We start from the raw sequence: 19,978 nt of genomic DNA, 5'->3' as shown, positions 1-19,978 counted from the left end.
TTATATTTCATACCCATATGTCTATTGCCATTTTCATGATGTATATTTTCAGTCCCCTATCAACGAAGTTTATGTTTTCACTGTCTGTCCATTCGTCAGTCCTGCAGTTTTCCAAATTTTTGTGCCCCCACCGTAGTGGAGGGGCATTAAGTTTTACCTTTGACCATCTGTACCTCCGTTCGTCCCGAAATTGGTTTCTCTAGCTTTAGTTTGCCTCAAACAAATGTATGAAACTTATAAAGCTTATTACCACAAAATACAGATCAATTGAATTTGGGTGGCGTCACTTTTACCTTTCTAGAGTTATGCCCTTTACAAATTGAAAATTTGATGCGTTCTCGAACTTTAGTCTGCCTAAACCAAATGTTATGAATTTTATACACAATTCTTATTACTACAAAACCGAGATCAAAATAGAATTTGGGTGGCGTCACTATTACCGTTCTAGAGTTATGCCTCTTTACAAATGGAAAAATGGCCTAAACTTTTTGTTTCTGTTCTCTAACTTAAGTTTGCTTTATAACTCAGTTCAAATGCAAATTTGGGTAGCGTCACTTTTACTGTTCTTGAGTTATGTCCATTTATAACGTTATATGCTAGCATGGGCATCATTTGTGTACCATGGACACATTCCCCATTTATTTTTCTTCGTGTTTGAAGATATTGATTTGATATTTGGTATATAGTTTTATCATGACCAGTTACAGATCAAATTTGAATTTTAATCGTTCGAGATGATTTTTTTGCAGCATTTGGGTCCTCGGACTTGGAAATGTCACGCAAGTAATCAGTTTTCCGCACTATTTGTGTTATGCTTGAATAAATTGATCTGATGATTGTATGTAGTTTTACCATGACAAGTTACACGTCAAGTTTGAATTTTGTTTGGTTTAGAGGATTATTCTGCTTTTGGTCCTCAGACTTAGAAAATTCACCCATATAATCATTAATGACTATTATGTACCTTTGTTATCTTTGGCCTCTCTTTAAGACAATCATTAAATCAAACCTTGTTGTTTAGACAGAATTTTAACGGCTTCCAATTTCTATGTTGTGAAATACCCACCATTTTATATAGCCAATACTGAGTATTAATTTATACATGAAAAAAATATATACTACCAAAATATGTGAACTCATCTTGCCAAGCATAATAATTAACTTTAAACTTTAATCAAATGTTTTGATTTAGAAGGTTCCGATCTCTTCCATTCGTCAAAATTGACACCATGATGAATTCTTGACTAAGGAAATGAAACTACATTAAACAACAATTAATTTCAATATTGTCAACCTTTCTACATGTTCTAGCTGTTCTTTTGCTCATTCTTTGTATGAAGACTATCAAAAGATATCCCAAATAAATGTGGATAGTGTCCACATGTGGACACAGATGATGCCCCCGGTTGCATATCAAATAGTTATAAAGGGACATAACTGAAGAACGGTAAAAGTGACGCTACCCAAATTTGAACTCGATCTGAGTTTTGTGGTAATAAGTATTGTGTGTAAGTCTCATAACATTTGGTTGGGGCTAACTTTAGTAGAGAACAGAAACAAAAAAAACAGCAATTTTTCTATTTGTAAACACGCATAACTCTAGAACGGTTGTATATAAGTTTTATAACATTTGTTGGAGACAAAATAAAGTTAGAGAACGGAAACGAAAAATTCAGCAATTTTTATGTTTATAAAGGGACATAACTCAAGAATGGTAAAAGTGTTGCCCCCAAATTTCGTACTTAATCTGTATTATGTAGTAATAAGCATTGTGTATAAGTTTCATAACATTTGGTTGAGGCAAACTAAAGATAGAAAACGGAAACAAAAAAATTTGTACTTGATCTTAGTTTTGTGGTACTGAATATTGTGTATAGGTTTCATAATATTTGGTTGGGGCAAACTTAAGTTACAGAATGGAAACTAAAATTTTTGCAATCTTTCGATTTATAAAGGGGCATAACTCAATAATTGTTAAAGTGACACTACCCAAATTCAACTTGATTTGTGTTTTATCACTGGAAGTCAAAATTAAACATTGCATTGTATAAAGCATTGATTGTAGTTGATTCAACTATAATCATGGACAAAGGAAGATATTTCCAATTCTAAAAATTACTTGATATTTAGAAGAAAATAAAAAAATTTCCAATTATAAAGAGTCATAACTCTAGAACGGTTAAAGCCACCAAAATTCACACTCGATCTGTGTTTTGTGGTAATAAGCATTGTGTACAAGTTTCATAACATTTGATTGAGGCAAACTTAAGTTGGACAACGGAAAATAAATATTTTGCAATTTTTCCATTTATAAAGGGGCATTACTCTAGAACGGTTAGAGTGACGCCACCAAAATTCAAACTTGATCTGTGTTTTGTGGTACTGAATATTGCGTATAAGTTTCATAATATTTGGTTGGGGCAAACTTAAGTTACAGAATGGAAACCAAAATTTTTGCAATCTTTCGATTTATAAAGGGGCATAACTCAATAATTGTTAAAGTGACACTACCCAAATTCAACTTGATTTGTGTTTTATCACTGGAAGTCAAAATTATACATTGCATTGTATAAAGCATTGATTGTAGTTGATTCAACTATAATCATGGACAAAGGAAGATATTTCCAATTCTAAAAATTACTTGATATTTAGAAGAAAATAAAAAAATTTCCAATTATAAAGAGTCATAACTCTAGAACGGTTAAAGCCACCAAAATTCACACTCGATCTGTGTTTTGTGGTAATAAGCATTGTGTACAAGTTTCATAACATTTGGTCGAGGCAAACTTAAGTTAGAGAACGGAAACTAAAAACTTTCAATTTTTTTCCATTTATAAAGGGGCATTACTCTAGAACGGTTAGAGTGACGCCACCAAAATTCAAACTCGATCTGTGTTTTGTGTTAATAAGCATTGTGTATAAGTTTCATAACATTTGATTGAGGCAAACTTAAGTTGGACAACGGAAAATAAAAATTTTGCAATTTTTCCATTTATAAAGGGGCATTACTCTAGAACGGTTAAAGTAACGCAACCTTAATTCAAACTTGATCTGTGTTTTGTGGTAATAAGCATTGTGTATAAGTTTCATAACATTTGGTTGAGGCAAACTCAAGTTAGAGAACGGAAACCAATTTTGGGACGTACGTACGTACGTACGTACAGACGGACAAGGGTAAAACTTAATGCATAAAAAAGAAACAATGGCCGTCTTTTCCCTCAGAGCTCTCAAGCTCTTTGATTGCGTTGAAAGGGAGGGGGGAGCAGGAGGATTTTGAAAAGGAATAACTTTGCCTGGTAAGAACTGAAAATAAATGACTTTGTACAAGACAGGATGACAATAGATATTCTGCAACCTAAAATGCAGGATAGTTGAGGATACATATGTGTACGAAAGTGAAAATTAATTTTCTCACGGCAAAGAAAAAAAGCATGCGTAGCAACACTAACAGATAAAAATAACTGACCAGTTCGGAAAGAAAAATAAATCAAGCTGAAAACCATTCCCTCCTTCCGCGAATAAAACAAGCATACGTAGCAACCGATGAAAAATTATCAATTTGGAAAAAATACACCGTACCACCTAACCGCCCCCCCCCCCCCCCCCCCCCCCTTAAATATCAAATGGTCGTCCCCTAATTGACGGTTCTTGACAAGAATTTAAAGGTCACATATATATTCATGTAAATATCGAACAAGTACACTACATGGACACAAAAATCACTTCTAGTGTTTTTGGTCATATATTTCATATGACCTGTTGACACAGAGATATGTCTCGCCTCGCCTGTCTGCATAAAATTTTAAATAAAGCAATCTGTTGGACACCAACATTGCTTATTAATTGAGCCGCTGAACCACAATCTAGTGGGCAGGGCCTGAAAATGGTCGATAAACTGTGATGTACAGACAGTAATGTAACTTTATAGAAAATAATGTTGTCTAGCCGACTGTGCGGTATTGGTTTTTCTCATTGTTCAAGGCCGTACTGTTGCCTATAACTGCTTACATCCACTTATTTTAACTTTAGTAGATAGTCTCATTAGAAATCATACTACATCTCCTTATTTTTATATTAATCAGAAAAACTTAACATTTAAAATTGCTAATTAATTGAAAGTCACTGGACCATGATCTAGGGGGCAGGGTGTCGAAATAGTCGTCAAACTGATATCTCCTGATACATGTTGTAATGCGACTTCATTTAAATATCATTGATCTATCACAAGTAGACCTAACAAAGTAATTTATGCAGAAAACTTAACATTGACCATGCCATAGTGGGCAGTGCCTCAAAACAGTCGTCGAACTGATATGTACTGATAGTATAGCAACTTTAAAAAATATATCATTGGTCTATCCCCATGATCACAAGTAGTTCTTATCAAACTGACTTAAGCAGAAAATATTAACATTGAAAATTGCTAATTAATTCAAAGTCTCTTGACCATGACCTAGGAATATTTATACATGTAGGTGTAAATTTACTGTAAAAGGGCACTTTCCAAGATATGTTAAAAAATATAAGACCGTTATATATGAGTATGTTAAAATTTTGATGATAACAATAATTTCTACAAATTGTATATTTATTTATTTTTTTCTGACTGCAGAATTAGGTTTTGAAACCATTTTTTTTCAAAATTTTGCAAAAGATAATTTTTTGAAAAAATGAAAACTAAGCATTTTGTATCCATGGTAATAACATAAAAAGACATGATTACCCATTATTTTTTCGCGTCTTTAATGAGATCAGACTATGGTATTTATGAATTCGTGGTTGACTTTAATTCAGGTGTCCGCAAAAAAATATGGTGAGCATTCAAAAATGTCCTCAAAAGGGTATTTTTTACCTCATGCAAAACACCTAAAAAGGAGGGTATATGTGATTATGATTGAAAATTGATATAAAAATATAAGTTGTTAATTTACATGATTAAAATGCATTTGTTTCATCAAGTTTAGTAAGTGTGTGCACAAATTTGAAGAAAATTCATGACCATGTGTGCCACACTCCTTATGTAAGAGTTTAAATAGTTGCAGAGAACCAGCACTAGTATTAATAATGTACGTACCAATAACATTTGACAGCTTCGAAAGTTTTAGTAAAGCCATTTACTGGCGCAAAATCGATTACGATTATGATAATGGTTTTTATGAATCTTAGAAAAGCTAATCTTCAATCGAAAACTATACTTCATTGTGAATCATAAGTAATTGGCACTTGGAATTTATATATCCGCTTAATTTCTTGAAAATGAAAAAACCATTGGAAGCGTTTCATCATGTGTATCTTGAAACGTTCGTCCTTATATATAACATATCTTGATCATCAGTACACAGTAGACACCAAATTCGGTTATTCGACAAAAGACATGTTGACCATGCAATTTTGGGTAAGTTCGGCATCTAGAAAGCTACAAATTGAATGTTGATCCATGAACTCAAAATTTAAATTCCTAATTTTAATTTTAATATTGCTAGGGAACATTGCAACACTTCTAGGTTTTACAATTATGGCGTAATATGAATTGAACAAGTTTAATATAAAATATTTACTTACAAGGCATGGCAAAATCTATTAATGATATAATGCCATCAAAACATATATATAATTCATCTATATCTATATCAAAATATTTTTCTATTGTATGGGAACAGACTTTGGTCTAAATGGTCCCTGATTTAATTCAAAGTGAAGTTTAATACAACAAATAAAGGCAACAGTAGTATACCGCTGTTCAATAGTCATCAATCGATTTAATGTAAAAAATTCGGGTCACAAACCAAGACCGAGGAAAACACATCAACTATAAGAGGAAAACAATACTGCCCTACGCATATCGACATAGCTGTAATGTTTGATTATCCTTGTTGATAATTTGAATTTTTTTATGGTTTGTTTAAATGTTACATCATATCTTCCATGTCTGCAAGTGGATGTCGTATATCAACAGGCACTATTCCATATTGATCCTGAAGTGCTTGTCTGACAGTTGGTGTCAGAAAAGCCGGCATTACTGGGCCTAATCTAATATTCTTGACGCCAAGACTCAATAAACTAAGAAGAACTGCTACTGCTTTCTGTTCAAACCATGATAAGGACAGAGACAAAGGCAAACTGTTAATGTCAGTATCGAGTGCTGACGCCAGTGCCTTTGCCACCATTATTGCACCATAGCTGTCATTACACTGTCCAAGGTCAAGAAGTCGTGGGATTCCTGTATTTCCCAGTGTTCCATACTCTTTATCATTAATTCTATATTTAGCACAACCCATAGTAAGTATAAGAGTTTCTGGAGGCAATGAGTGTGCCAACGTTTTGAAGTAGTTGCGTTTGTGCTCAGAACCGTCACATCCACCAATGACAAATATTCTCTTTAGATCCCCATCAGCTACTGCTTGGAGAACCTAAAACAAGATCATTGCGAAATTAGACAATAACACCTTTCAATTGAGAAGTGGCCATATGTAGTAATATTTTCTTGTAACCTTCTGTTCGTTTGTTCGTTGCATTCTTACCATAGACTTATATATAGTGCGCTTTCCATTTTTCTGTTTGGCGTTCACAGATACATAGGTTAAACATATTTTATTGCTAAAGTATAACAAAGGAACTGGGACACAAGTTATCACAACTTACAAAGTTCATTTTCCGAACCACATAAATAGACTGTGTATATATATTCAACTATAATCATGTGAAAACAATACAACTGCAGAAACTGAATCTCTTAAATATGTACACATGCATAATAAGAAGCAAATTTATGGAGTTTTTGTTTTAATAAAATTTTAAATATCAAGGTATATGTAAATTATCAGAAATTTTTTCTTCATTATATCACTAGTGCATCATCATGGAAAAACGTATCAACTGGAATATATCATTATCTTACCTCTAATACATTTCAATGAATATCATTGGTTAAAAGAGAACACGTGGAGACACTGTATATTTAAAAATTGGTTAGTGGGCGTGTTTTATCTTAATACACGGTTAGTAGTAGTGTACGTCCCTTTATAAAAACAACATGAAGTTGAAGAAAAATCTGAAACGTTTCGCCCAAACAACAGATGAAGAAATTGATGACAAATGATTGAAAATATATGCAGAAAACACATTAAAGGCTAAAAAATTGTTATTTCTGGCATTTATTTTTGTATAAACCAATGAAAGAAGGTTCTTGATATTGAAGACGGTCACTTTAATAGGCCATTAGTCTGAATTCCACCATATGACATTTACTGACCACGTATATATCGTATTATGTCACTAGCACACTGTGCAACTTATTATGTGATGTCATCATTGATATCTATTACATGACGTCAGTTCCACGTGGAATTTCTTGGGGTATGTGCAAAGATTAAATGAGCAAACGTTTTTTTAACAATTCCGAAATTATTAAAACTAATCGCATCCTGTACGGCATGGGTTTTGCTCATTATTCAAGGACGTATGGTGACCTGTATTCTTTACATCTTCGTCCTTTTTTCTCAGATAGACAGTTATCTCTGTGGCGATCATATCAACTTTTTTTCATCTTGATATCACGAGTATCTTGGATTACAGTGATGCATAGGTATTTTTTTTTAGACAGTTGTATGAGCAAAAGCCTGCCTCTTCTTCTTCAAACAATAGTTAAAAAGATTCAGCCCGTTCTGGTTGTGTTTCCACATTAGACTTATTAGAGGCAGTATCTAATGTTTTACGCAAATAGGTTGACATGCCGTTTTTTTTCCAGGATATAGTATAATCTGAATGTAAAATACAAATGAAAAGTTTAACGATAAGTATGAAATCAACTAATTGACCATTTAATTATTACCCAACAAACAATGTCAGGCAAATGTTAGTTTCTTTTGTTGCCTGTTCTGACATTGGACTTGGACTTCTTTTAAACTGAGTTTTACTGGCTAGAGGTATAGGGGGAGGGTTGAGATCTCACAAAACATGTTTAACCCCGCCGCATTTTTGCGCCTGTCCCAGTGAATGTTTTCACATGTAGATCTTTAAAGAAAACCCTTCGAAATATATAAATAGTTAATTGGTTGTTGTTTGCTTAACAACCAGAACAAATATTTCATGGCATTCCGGACGAGATCAAATTAAACAGCAAATTCTTGAAAGCAAGCCGACCGAGTCAAGGTCAGAAATTTGACCCTCCACGCGAAAAAGAGGTATGTTTAAAAGGCACAGAAAAGAAGAATTTCGATAGACTACAAACGAAGAGTTACGGCATGGGTCTTTTAACCTGCAGAGTACGGCAATTTCCAAACACAAGCATCGGATTTTGTATTGAAATCAATGAAACGTAAATCTGGCGTTCTAAATTAAAAGCCTGGTTTTTTTTTGGTGAGTTTGAATGTACAAATTCTGAACGGACGTGGCTGTGTCTTTATGCATTCCACACAATATATAAATATATTATGACTATAGGTAATATCTGAAAGACAAATATTGACAATACTGATTTAATACTAATTGCTAAACCATATGAAATGATGTAAACATATCAGTAAAAAATAAAACAATCCAAACTGTACACAACTCACTTTATCAGCATTATCTAAGATAACCTCCCTTCCAAAACCGACAGTAAATGTGTTCTTATCAAACTTTTGAATTGTCTTTTCATCGAATCCTGGAAGTGATTTGGCATGCTGAAAATGAAGATGTATGATATTTAATTTCATTGTAGGGTTCCTCTTTCCCACGCCGATCTTACACTTATAAAATCGAATATTCGCATTCCTTTGTTGAAACAAAAGGATTTGAGTCTATTATATTCATTTCAAAAGACTGTGTTTAATTTCTATTATATTTTTTTTTCAAAGAAAACATTTGTTCCAAAATGTATTTCATTGTAGATCTCTTCCTACCAACACCGCACTTACACTTTTAAAATTTATAATTCGCATCCCTTTGTTTAAAAAAGGGATGTGAGTCTTTAGTTAGGTGTTCATCTATTTCAATATACTGTGTTTAATTTCTTTCATTGTTATTTAAAGAGAACTATTTGTTCCGAACAACAAACAGTAGAGGACCTTGCATGTATTATGTATCCATTAAAGCCAAGCCAGATCATACGGCCCTTTAATGCTATAGCAGAGAGTTGAACTAGGTTTTCGGAAAGGTAGCATTGGCCACAAATTGCACTAATTGTTTACAATATTTTCTCCAGGGACTTCTGACGCATTCAGTAGAATGATCAAGTTATTTTGATATATTATGTTTGGTTTCTATTCTATCAATGACCAAAATGACCATAACTACAGTACTGGCATGATGTTAATGGTACATTATAAATACATTATTAATGAAATCGTTCAGTTTATAAACCATGGTGTCGTATTAAAACTTCCTCACACAAAGTTAACCTTTTGATTGTTCTTTTAAAGTTCTTCTTGATTGTGGTGCTTCCTACATTTTCAGTATTAATTTCTCAAACGTCAGGTCAGGTTCAGGTCACGAGATATCTGATAATAGTTATTTCACAAAACGTGTCGTGTAATTGAAATTGAAATTGCTATACATTTGTGAAAATCTGGTAAAATCAACTCTACACAGACAAAATTTGCTCACGTGAATTTTACATGATGCTCGCATGAAATTCACGTGAATAATTTCACGTGAAAAAAAATTCATGTGATTTTCACGTGAAATTCACGTGAGATTCACATGAACTGATTTCACGTGAGTTTTACGTATAAGCTCGTTTGAGGTGAAATTTACGTGAATTTCACGTGAGATTCACATAAATTTAGGTTCACGTGAAATTGATGTGAGTGAAATTTGCCTGTATATGGAGCAAATTGGTTTCACTGAACCAAATTGTTACTTCACTGGGCCCTTTTTTACTTTTTTTATTCGAGCGTCACTAATGAGTCTCGTGAAGACGAAACGCTCGTCTGGCGTACCAAATTATAATACTGGTATCTGTGATGAGTTTACTATATCTAACTTTAGTCAACGCGACCTCAGTGTCCAAATGACGTCAACATCAATCAGGACATGCAAACCAGCTGCATTTTCTTAAATGCGATATAATTGGGGGTTTTTTTTTTTGTTTGTTTTTGTTCAATTGGTTCATCGTGCTCATAAACGATTTTTTGGCATTTCATTTTTTTGTAAACATATAGACGTAATGAACGCCTAAATGATTAGAAAGCAACCGCGTCGACAGAGTATGTATTCCTTGTTATGAATGCCTCACTTTCCTTTTCAAAGGAGATGTTATCTGTTATTTACGGATGTGCTTGTAATTTTGACTTTTAAAAATCTTTTAAAAAGACTGTGAATAATTTAATTATTCGTTGCAAAAAAAAAAACGTAACGCAATTGTTAAATTTTCATTGTCTGTGACGTTGTTTGTCAATTACACATTTTGGTGAGCTCTTTTAATAATATTAGAACATAAAATGTACTACATTATGATACGGCAAAATATATTAAGGTATCTTACGAAATCTCGATATCTTGCACACTCTTAGGTACACTTGTAGCCAATACTCGCGACAGTAATGAAAATATAAATTCGTATTAAGCTTACGTTTATCAGTTGTGACATGTCTTGTTTATTTTCCAAATTGATATGTTTAACTCCATGGATTCCTGTCTCGTTCAAAGTATACAATCTATCTCTGTAGGACTTCAAAGGCTCGGTAACACAATTTGTTGTTATGACAACTGGTCCTGGAAACATTCCAAATTCAATCTTCTGGTTCTGCCATGCACTACCAAACTGACCAACCAGATTCTACAAAGTAGAGATGAAATATACTTCAGAAAAAGTTTTTAAAGTCGACGTTTTGTAACATATTTAAGTTTATACAAGTCTACTTCAATTTTAAATGCATAGACAAAATTCGAATGACGAAATTTCTAAATTAAATAATACAATATGTATCTTCAGATAGTCTAACATGTATATAATGTAATTGGTCAATCTAGAAAATATATGTATCTTAATTGATATATTTCTGCATAACAAACAGTATTATCATTCCTGGTTGTTAAAGGTCGTACGGTGACATTTTGGTTTTAGAAAAAATTAAAATGCCGACGCGAAGGAATCAAAAGCACAAGCTCGCGATAGTCAAAAAAACACCACAAAAAATAATCCTGAGCAAGATGAATCCCACCAAAACGTGGATAACTTCAAGTGTATGATGAATAGGCAGTTCCAGCTCTACTCTTTAAACCTGTCATGCTACATATAAGAGGTAAAAATAGTTTTCTCATTTTTTGAATAAGTGTCTTTTTTTTTATATTTGTCAGTACCTTGAACTCTCTCAATTTAGGATAGCTGTGTGCTGGTAACATCTCTCCGTGAGTGTAGACATTTATTCCTTCATTTTCAGTATGCTTCAGTATTAAATATAGATCCATCAGGTCATGTCCTGAAACCATTATACACTACAATATAGATGTAAACAATATTTCTTGTATGTGCATTGTAATGCATGCATGTATATAGCTTAGTATATAGCTGTATACGTTATTTTATTTGGCGGCATTTTGTCCAAGGTTATGGTTGTCTTTCTGATATTCTTTTACATCTTACCCTTTTGTTTTATTAATTTTGTATTTACATTGTGTCATTGATCAAATTTATTCGTTCAGTGTATGTTCACTTGTTTTTGTTAATATATTTTTTGATTGAGTTAAGCCATTTCAATTAATATTTTATAGTGTGTCTTTCTATGTTGTGATGTTACACTATTGTTTCAGGGTCGGGTGAAGGTTGTCGCCTATTAAAACGTTTAAACCCGCTGGATTTGTTTGCACCTGTCCTAAGTCAGGAACCTGATGTTAAGCGGTTGTCGTTTGTTGATGTGGTTCATAAGTGTTTCTCGTTTATCGTTTTTTTATATGGATTAGACCGTTGGTTTTCCTGTTTGAATGGTTTTACACTAGTAATTTTTGGGGCCCTTTATAGCTTGCTGTGTTGAAGGCCGTACTTTGACCTATAATGGTTTACTTTTACAAATTGTGACTTGGATGGAGAGATGTCTCAATGGCACTCATACCACATCTTCTTATATCTATAGGCTCATAAATACAATATAATATCTTATTGAATCGCATAGGAAAATATGGGTGTAAAACACCGAAGTTTAAATGCTATTTTATCAAGGCAGCTTATCTGTAATTATCTAACTTGCCTTTTACCTTACTGCTTTAATACTAAAAATAGTAAGAAGTTGGTTATTGTCATTAAAATTGATAAAGAAGTAAATTTAAAATCAATACGCGAAAGCATGAAATGTAGGCTGTAATGATGACATTGTATTTAATTTGGGTTGTTATATCTTAGTAGCTGAATCCAACAATTTGCTATCTTAGTTAAAGAAGCAAAAGTGAAGAAAAATAAAGTTAAATTATATCGAACTCAGTGAAGGTCAAGGTGGCCTACGTCTGAAATATCTGACTCAATGTGTCATAGCAGCACGTTACATTACTTCATATAAGAACACGACATTAATAGTTTAAGTCAATGTATACTGGTCAACAAAAGCAACGACACAGGACAATATATTTCCCAAATATAACGAAATTAGTATATATCAAGGTACCAAGCTACAAAAAATGTTCAAAAGGGATAATGCATACAGGGTGTTTTTTCTCGTCAAAACCATGGATTTGTAGCAATAAACGGGATTTTTTAAATTCTCAATAATTGATTTTTAAAAATAGTTGTTTTAACCAAAAAATTTATAATCCTATATTTGAATTTAACAAAAATTAGGAAGGCAAATCCAGAAGAGCTCTTTGGACGTGCGAAAATAATAGTGTTAATTTCGTTACAATAATTTTTTATGCTCTTTCTAGCTTGCTCAAGTTTCTGTCTTATTGGGAAGTAATAAAAGAAAAGAGTGTACCTTTCCTGCGACAGGTGCTCTATTAACTGTTGATGGAGACGGTATACCAAGCTGCTTCCGGTGACCTTTATCTAAAAGCTCCATGACTCGAAGGTTTATTTCTCCAACTTTCAGAGCAAGTTTGAGATTCGTAGTCAGATCATGGCGCTCTTCTTCCGTTCCACTAGTCAAGAAGTCCAATATCTAAATAGCAAATTTCATCAGACATCATCATTTTAACAGAAAAACCCGAGTTGAAACAAAATTTAAACCTTCTGTTTATTACGTCTTCCTCGTTGATGCTATATAAAAGTTGTCATTGAAATTTTCACTTGTAGAGCTTTGTTGAAGAATAAATTTCCCTTAATAAAACATATTCATTATTACAAAAATTAAACCTCTGGTTTTTTTCTGCTTTTTCTTTTTATTTCGTTGGTCATTTCATTACAGTAAGCAATTTCACATTTTCGAGTAAATTTTTCAAGTGTGACTGTTTTTTTTAACTTTGTTATTTTAAATTCACTTCCCAAAAATGTTCGAACGAACAATGTAAGGATTTCAATTTTTTTAACTTAATATAAAATTTAAAATAATATGTTGGTTTTTTTTAATCGGACTTTTGGCTTATTATCCAACACTGATAAATAAAGATTAGCTATTCAACTATATACCTCGTATAATGAAGTTGAAACCTCCGGATCTTGTTCCCCAAGAGCATTAGCATGACAAGCGTATGCCGATAATCCTTTAATTCCATAAATGGTCATGTAACGAACACCATTCACGTCTTTACCATAAATGCTCTGATTTTCTAATACACCTACTTTAAGACCTATATTTACATAGTAAACAAAATAAGATATAACAGTTGTATAGATAAGTCGGTAATAATTCATTCATGATCAGCACCACCCAATCTGTATAGAGATTATTCATATAAAGTATTAAAAATATAGTAATCAAAGATTAGCTTATATACTACTAGGGGGCGTTTAACGACATTGACTACCCATGAGGGTCTCGCACGGTCGATGCTGCTTAAATAGTATTTATTATTGAAGACACGCGTTTCGTCTACATATGATATTAAAAGCAGAAAATTCCGAAAAATTGTGCCAAAAGACATAATGGGAAAATTAAACATAGAAGTCAAATATGGGATTCGAAAACGTGTTTTGAAAAAAATCGTTGATAAATCCGTCTTCCGATTGACCAAAGATTGACACAGAGTATTACTTAATACAGATATTTTATGATTTTAAGGAGCAATCAAGAAACATTAACCTTGGTTAACTGGTGTGTTATTGATGACTGCTCTACTTTAAACCGCAAATACGTGCATAATTATTCTTTACGATGGCATTTTAATATCGGACGAATCAAACTGCTTTGTATTATTATTTGTGTTAAATTAGACTACGATTTGTTAAAGCTACGGAGTTTCTTGTGTGGTACCAGCTCAAAGAACATTGTTGGAGTTCTTCGGCACGCTGCGGACTGAGTCGGACTTTTAAAATGCAGCATAAATTGTAACAGGGCTAGGCCACAGGGTGGAATATCACCCTTCCTTGAGCTTTTTCATGGGTCATCAAGCCAACAACTTTTTGTTCTTATTTCTAATCGTAATTACCGAGTTTTCAGTGGAGCAGCAGTAATAATACCAAAGTTTAAAGCAACTAGTTTAGCCTAGCCGGGATTCCAACCTAACCCTCCCTTACTTGAGCCGAGCATGTCACAACGAGACCACCGAGCCGTTTCGTTTGTTTGATACTAACTTAAAGTCTTTTTCTTAATTACCATATAGCACATCTTTAATTTCATCCAGTGAACACATCTTATGTTAACATGATTTTCTTTTACAAGAGTAATTTGGTCGTGGTACCAAAACCCACGCCGCAAAAAAAAACCTTAGTTCTTATCTAATCGTAAACAGGTATCATTACTTATTATACATGTGGTATCTACCTTCGTCTTCTAAATATGTCAGATCATATGATTCTGGTACCCAGCTAGCAGGACCATGTTTGAGTTCTTCGTCAAGTGGTTGTGAGGTATTTTCCTCCATAACTTTCTTGATGGCATCGCGATGGCTGATTGCAGTTTTGATATATTCCGGAAAGCGATCCTGATCAAAATTTACGTTTGTCATTGTGCTGTGAAATAAGAGCAAATTTTATTCTCAAGCAGACAAAAAGTAGTTTAATATAAAAAAAAATTATACTAGCTTAAGATATATATCCCCACAGTAGTGTAAAAGTATTGCTTCATCGACGGCAATATTTGATATCCAGAACTTAGGAGACATACATTTTAAAAATTGCTTTATACGGGTATTAATTTTAAATCAGTTATATTTAGCAAAAATAAATATAGTTCATATTTATTCACTGTACGTATGACCTTTTATAGTAATCCATAACATCATCGGAAGCGATTTATCATCACTTTATACATACATTTAACATAAAGTTGTAATCATTTGATATTTCATATTTTTTGTCACCCTTATTTTCTGGTGATATTCAAAATTTACAATTTGATAGAACATGTACCACTATGCTGAGTAATTATCAGATCTAGATACCTGTAACAGTCAAAAAACATTGTGAAATATTGAGATATATGTAGCTCGAGGTCACAGCCAGAAAACAGTGTGTAATATCGAGATACTTCTTGTTTGTAATAGTGTAATAGTCTTAGTTCACACTATCTACATTTTGTATGTGGCAACTGGTAATTATCATCATAATCCGGGTTCAAGTTAACCCATTTCAATTGATATTTTATAGTGTGTCTTTTTACGTTGTAATGTTACACTACTGTCTCGGGTTAGGGTGAAGGTTTGCGCCTATTAAAACGTTTATACCAGCTGTATTTGTATGCGCCTGTCCTAAGTCAGGAACCTGTTGTTCAGTGGTTGTCGATTGTTGGTGGGGTTGATATGTGTTTATCTTTTTTGTATAGATTTGATCATTGGTTTTCCTGTTTTAATTGTTTCACACTAGTCATTTTAGGGCCCATTATAGCTTGATGTTCGATGTGAACCTAGGCTCCATGTTGAAGGCCGTACTTTGACTTGTTAATTGTTAACTTTTTATATACGTTATGACCTGGTTGGAGAGTTGTCTCATTGGCACTCATCATGTCCACATCTTCTTAATTATATCAAGGTAGTAATTATTGAAGCAGACGAGAAATCACAATAAAGTAAACCGATATAAACTGTTAGAGTAATGTGTTAAACGGTTGTATTACACGTGTTACAATTTCTGGATTCAGTAATCAATTAAAGTTAAGTTTCATGAACGTTCGAGTTCATTTTATAGATTTATCTTCATCAGAAATAAAAACCCACAAGTTTAGAAAGCCCTAGACCAACATATAATCCCGGTGAACGCCATTCTAGGTAAGGCTAAAAATGGGTTGATTCTAATTCATTATCTAAGAATGTTTACTTGACAATTTTCTTCAAAAAAGTTTTTGTGAAGAAGTGATCAAGTAATTCTAATGCAACATCGCTTGTAACGTTCATTTTGATTGGATAACGTCACCAATTTTCATGGCATCAATTCACAATTGAAAATGTACGAGCAAGCGCAGACGGTATGGCAGATTTTAAATGCATGATTTGACGTTGTTTTCTGTCAGTTTCATTAGAATGGAGACAACAAATTTAATACAGTTATCTCCTAAGTGATACAGGGAAATGCTCTTTCAGAATGATTCAACTGCGTGTCAGTTATGAGGGTCTGGGTGGTGGATCTTCATTTTTGTATTCTATAATTTTTAAGCCATTTTCTCTATTCAAATTTGTTTGCCCGTTATTCTCTAATCTTTATATTTTAGCACCCCATTATTCTTTTTTCTTCACTATTTTATCATTTTTTTCTCTATTCTTTATTATTATTATGGCCAATCCTTCTCTATTTTGTAAATCTCCATAACCAATGTTCAGTTTAGAACAAAATCATCCTTGAGTTAAAAAAAATATCAAAATCATTCAAAATGGCCCAAAATGTATTTAACCGGAAATTTTTCTACTCTGTGTACATGTATTATTGTATATCTTCTTCAAAAATATGATATGTACCTAAACATAGCTTGCTGTATAAATAGGTCGCATTCTTTCGACATAGTAATGCCTGATTTAATAGCTCTGTTGGCATACATGGATAAACCCTGCACAGCATACATTAGTAGATCTTGGAGTGCAGACACTTGTGATGCCTTACCACATACACCTACAGTTACACACCCTTTCCGGCTTTTGGTCTGCTCGCACTGGAAACAAAACATGTCTGAAAAAATAGTACAAATACAACAATAAAGAGATGGTTAAGCATATATCCGGGTATAGTTACCGTGTTAAGAAAATGTGTTTTTACTGCATGACTTGTATATTTTTATTTCCATTTTCGTTGAAATGATTATGTCCAACAATACATATTAGAGCACTTATCAAACATCATACCTAAACGATTTTGTTGGCTATCAAAAACTTATAGATTTGTTTAAATATATGGGAAAAACTTCCTTTTTAGACCCCTCTCTATTGACTCATACATGAAAAAGGGGTTCAAAAGGAAGTTTTGCGAATATATGTATTATTGGTAATGTTACAATCCAATATACATGTATGGTTTTATTAAACACGTGTCCTGTAGGAAATATGTGAGCCATTGTCATCACTTGGTGTCTGTCCTTTAACTTTTTTTTGATCTTTTCTGAAACAAAATCTGTATTAAAGTTAAAATTGAAAATATTCAGCAAAAATATTTTGTTTACCAAAAATATGTTTTCAGTGGAGACGATCTGATTTTTATTTCATATAATAATTGGTAACTGTCATATAGAATTATCTGTACTTGAAACTTAACGAAAATATTAACTACACAATTAATTGTAGATGTTTCGGGGTATCTTTTATTTTAAGTTAAGAGCTCTTCTTCTTGTATTTTTCAAATTACGAAATCTTCAAGGATTAAGTGACTCAAGTAGGTGAGTGAAAAACTTATTGTCAAGTCATGGTACAAAATTTGGCCTTGTCGAAGTAAATGACAATCTCGGCACGTATTCAATAAATGTTGATATCTTTAAGTAAAGAATCGATAAATCACTTAATAATCTCCATATCCACTGTATTAGATAAGCTCACTAGGAAATTCCAGTAAAAAATGAACTTTTATTTGAAGCCCAACATGCAACATGATTAAGCAATGATATTAATTGACGTATTACATCACCCTATGCTGCATATATTTAACTTAAGTACTTTATGGAAAGGGCTTTGTAAGATGAATAGGTTATCTGATTTAACAGTTCTGCGTTTAATTTAATGGTATTTTAATTGATCTACCCGGATGTTTATTTGATAAAATGCATCCAACCAGAATGCAGTTAGCATTTAAATTATAATTCTCTTTTTTATCATCCCAACCTTCCATGTCGTAACAGTTTGATTATCACTTGGTGCAATAATTTAATTTATATTTAATACACTTTCACAAACTTAATGTACATAGGCAGAGGGACACTAGGGTATTTATTTTGATTTTATAAATTTTAGTTTTGTTTTATAATCAAGTCTTATTATTTTCTGCTTTATATATTTTCTTTCATTTTCAACAATTGCCATTTCAATAAACTTAAAACTGGTTCTCACTGACTAGTATAAAATAGAATAGAATAGAATAGAACATTTTTAAGAGTCGATAAAGGACATAAAAATCAGTTACAATTAATTGACACAATTGATAACTACTATACTTTGAGCGTAGAATTAAAAACAAACGGATTCCAGTTTGAGTATAAGAACATGAAATTCTAGTGACCAAAACCAGGTCACACAAAAACTTTAATTTCGAATAAGATGATTTTTTTCCGATTCAGTTTCTCCTATACCCAAAGTATATTTATCAAACAAACGGGCGTATTGTATTTCTTTAAGAGTTTTCTAACCTATATTGCGTCAAGTTGATATCAAATATTTTACACAATTGTACACTGCTTAACTACACTTTTTATATATTTTTATCTCTTAATGGATCAGAATAGCGACTGCTTCTGTCTTGTAACGATGCTAAAAACAGGGACAATTCGATTTTACATAAAAGCGAATTATTTATTTATATAACTAATATTCAATAAGTACCTACCAGGTTTGACAAAATCTGAAGTCGCAGCAGCAGCAGTTGCAAGCTTTCGAACATTATGACTATAGTTCTTTGACAATTTGGTTCCAGTGAAGTTCCATGCAGAAGAGCAGTATGCGCTGTTTATCCATTTGTTCCATCCAGATAGAACACTTCTTCTTAACATGACACTCATTTTATAATATTTAATCAAACACTCGTTTAATTCACTTTATAGGTAACACTGCGCGGAGTCATAAAAACATTGTTTACACTGATAAAAAAAGGTATTTTTACTTGACCTTGTTTGCCATGCGTAGAACATTATAGAATAAGATATCGACGAGGATGAATTAGCATAATGATGTTTACCATCGCTAGAAACAAAAATAAAGCCACAAAAATGCAGTTTTAATTTTCAACAAAAACATATCATGGAGATGAATTGCTCTGCATGTGTACAATATAGGGTTTTCTTGACTTAAAACATATTGCAGTTCCTAGCTAAGACACAATATTAAAAATATAAATCAGTAGGTCAGAGATTGTAAACATGAAGTTTAAAACAATCAATATTTGTACAACTTATGTACGTGACCTAAGTCATGCGTATTATTTTTAAATGAACTATTTTGTTTAAAATTATCATTTATTCATGATTCATTTAAGAATGTGTGTATTCACACTGAATCAGATACAATTACATATATTTAGGGAAATTGTAACTAAAACGTATTACATATAAAATGTCCTTATCCTCTTTTTCTTAGTGTCGCCTTTGCAAAAAATATTAGAACTATCTAAAAATACTGAAGGAAATGTGGTATTATTGCAAATCAATCAGAGTTCAAATGCAGTGGATATAAGCAAGTTTAGACTACAGTACGGCATTCAACAAGGGGGGAAAATATACCGTCTAGTCGGATATAAAAGGTCCAATCATGAAAAATTTGTGACAATTCAAAAGGGAAAAACTAACGG

General features: G+C 32.6%; 1 protein-coding gene across 1 annotated transcript; it reads right to left on the bottom strand.

The window, feature by feature from the left end:
* Positions 1-5,539: 5,539 nt before the first annotated feature.
* On the bottom strand, positions 5,540-19,327 carry LOC127712783 (hydroxylamine reductase-like). The gene is made up of 9 exons (XM_052219399.1): positions 19,022-19,327; positions 16,957-17,164; positions 14,832-15,019; positions 13,538-13,698; positions 12,888-13,070; positions 11,287-11,421; positions 10,556-10,762; positions 8,559-8,666; positions 5,540-6,410 (listed from the first exon to the last, which is right to left on the bottom strand). The coding sequence occupies exons 1-9, from the start codon at positions 19,191-19,193 to the stop codon at positions 5,910-5,912; spliced, it is 1,863 nt and encodes a 620-aa protein (XP_052075359.1). The 5' UTR covers positions 19,194-19,327; the 3' UTR covers positions 5,540-5,909.
* Between the last annotated feature and the right edge of the window lie 651 nt (positions 19,328-19,978).

The sequence above is a fragment of the Mytilus californianus genome, unplaced genomic scaffold, assembly GCF_021869535.1.
Source record: "Mytilus californianus isolate M0D057914Y unplaced genomic scaffold, xbMytCali1.0.p SCAF_8, whole genome shotgun sequence".
Taxonomy (NCBI): domain Eukaryota; kingdom Metazoa; phylum Mollusca; class Bivalvia; order Mytilida; family Mytilidae; genus Mytilus; species Mytilus californianus.
Note: the sequence above shows the minus strand (reverse complement) of the source record. Positions and strands in the feature narration are given on the sequence as shown.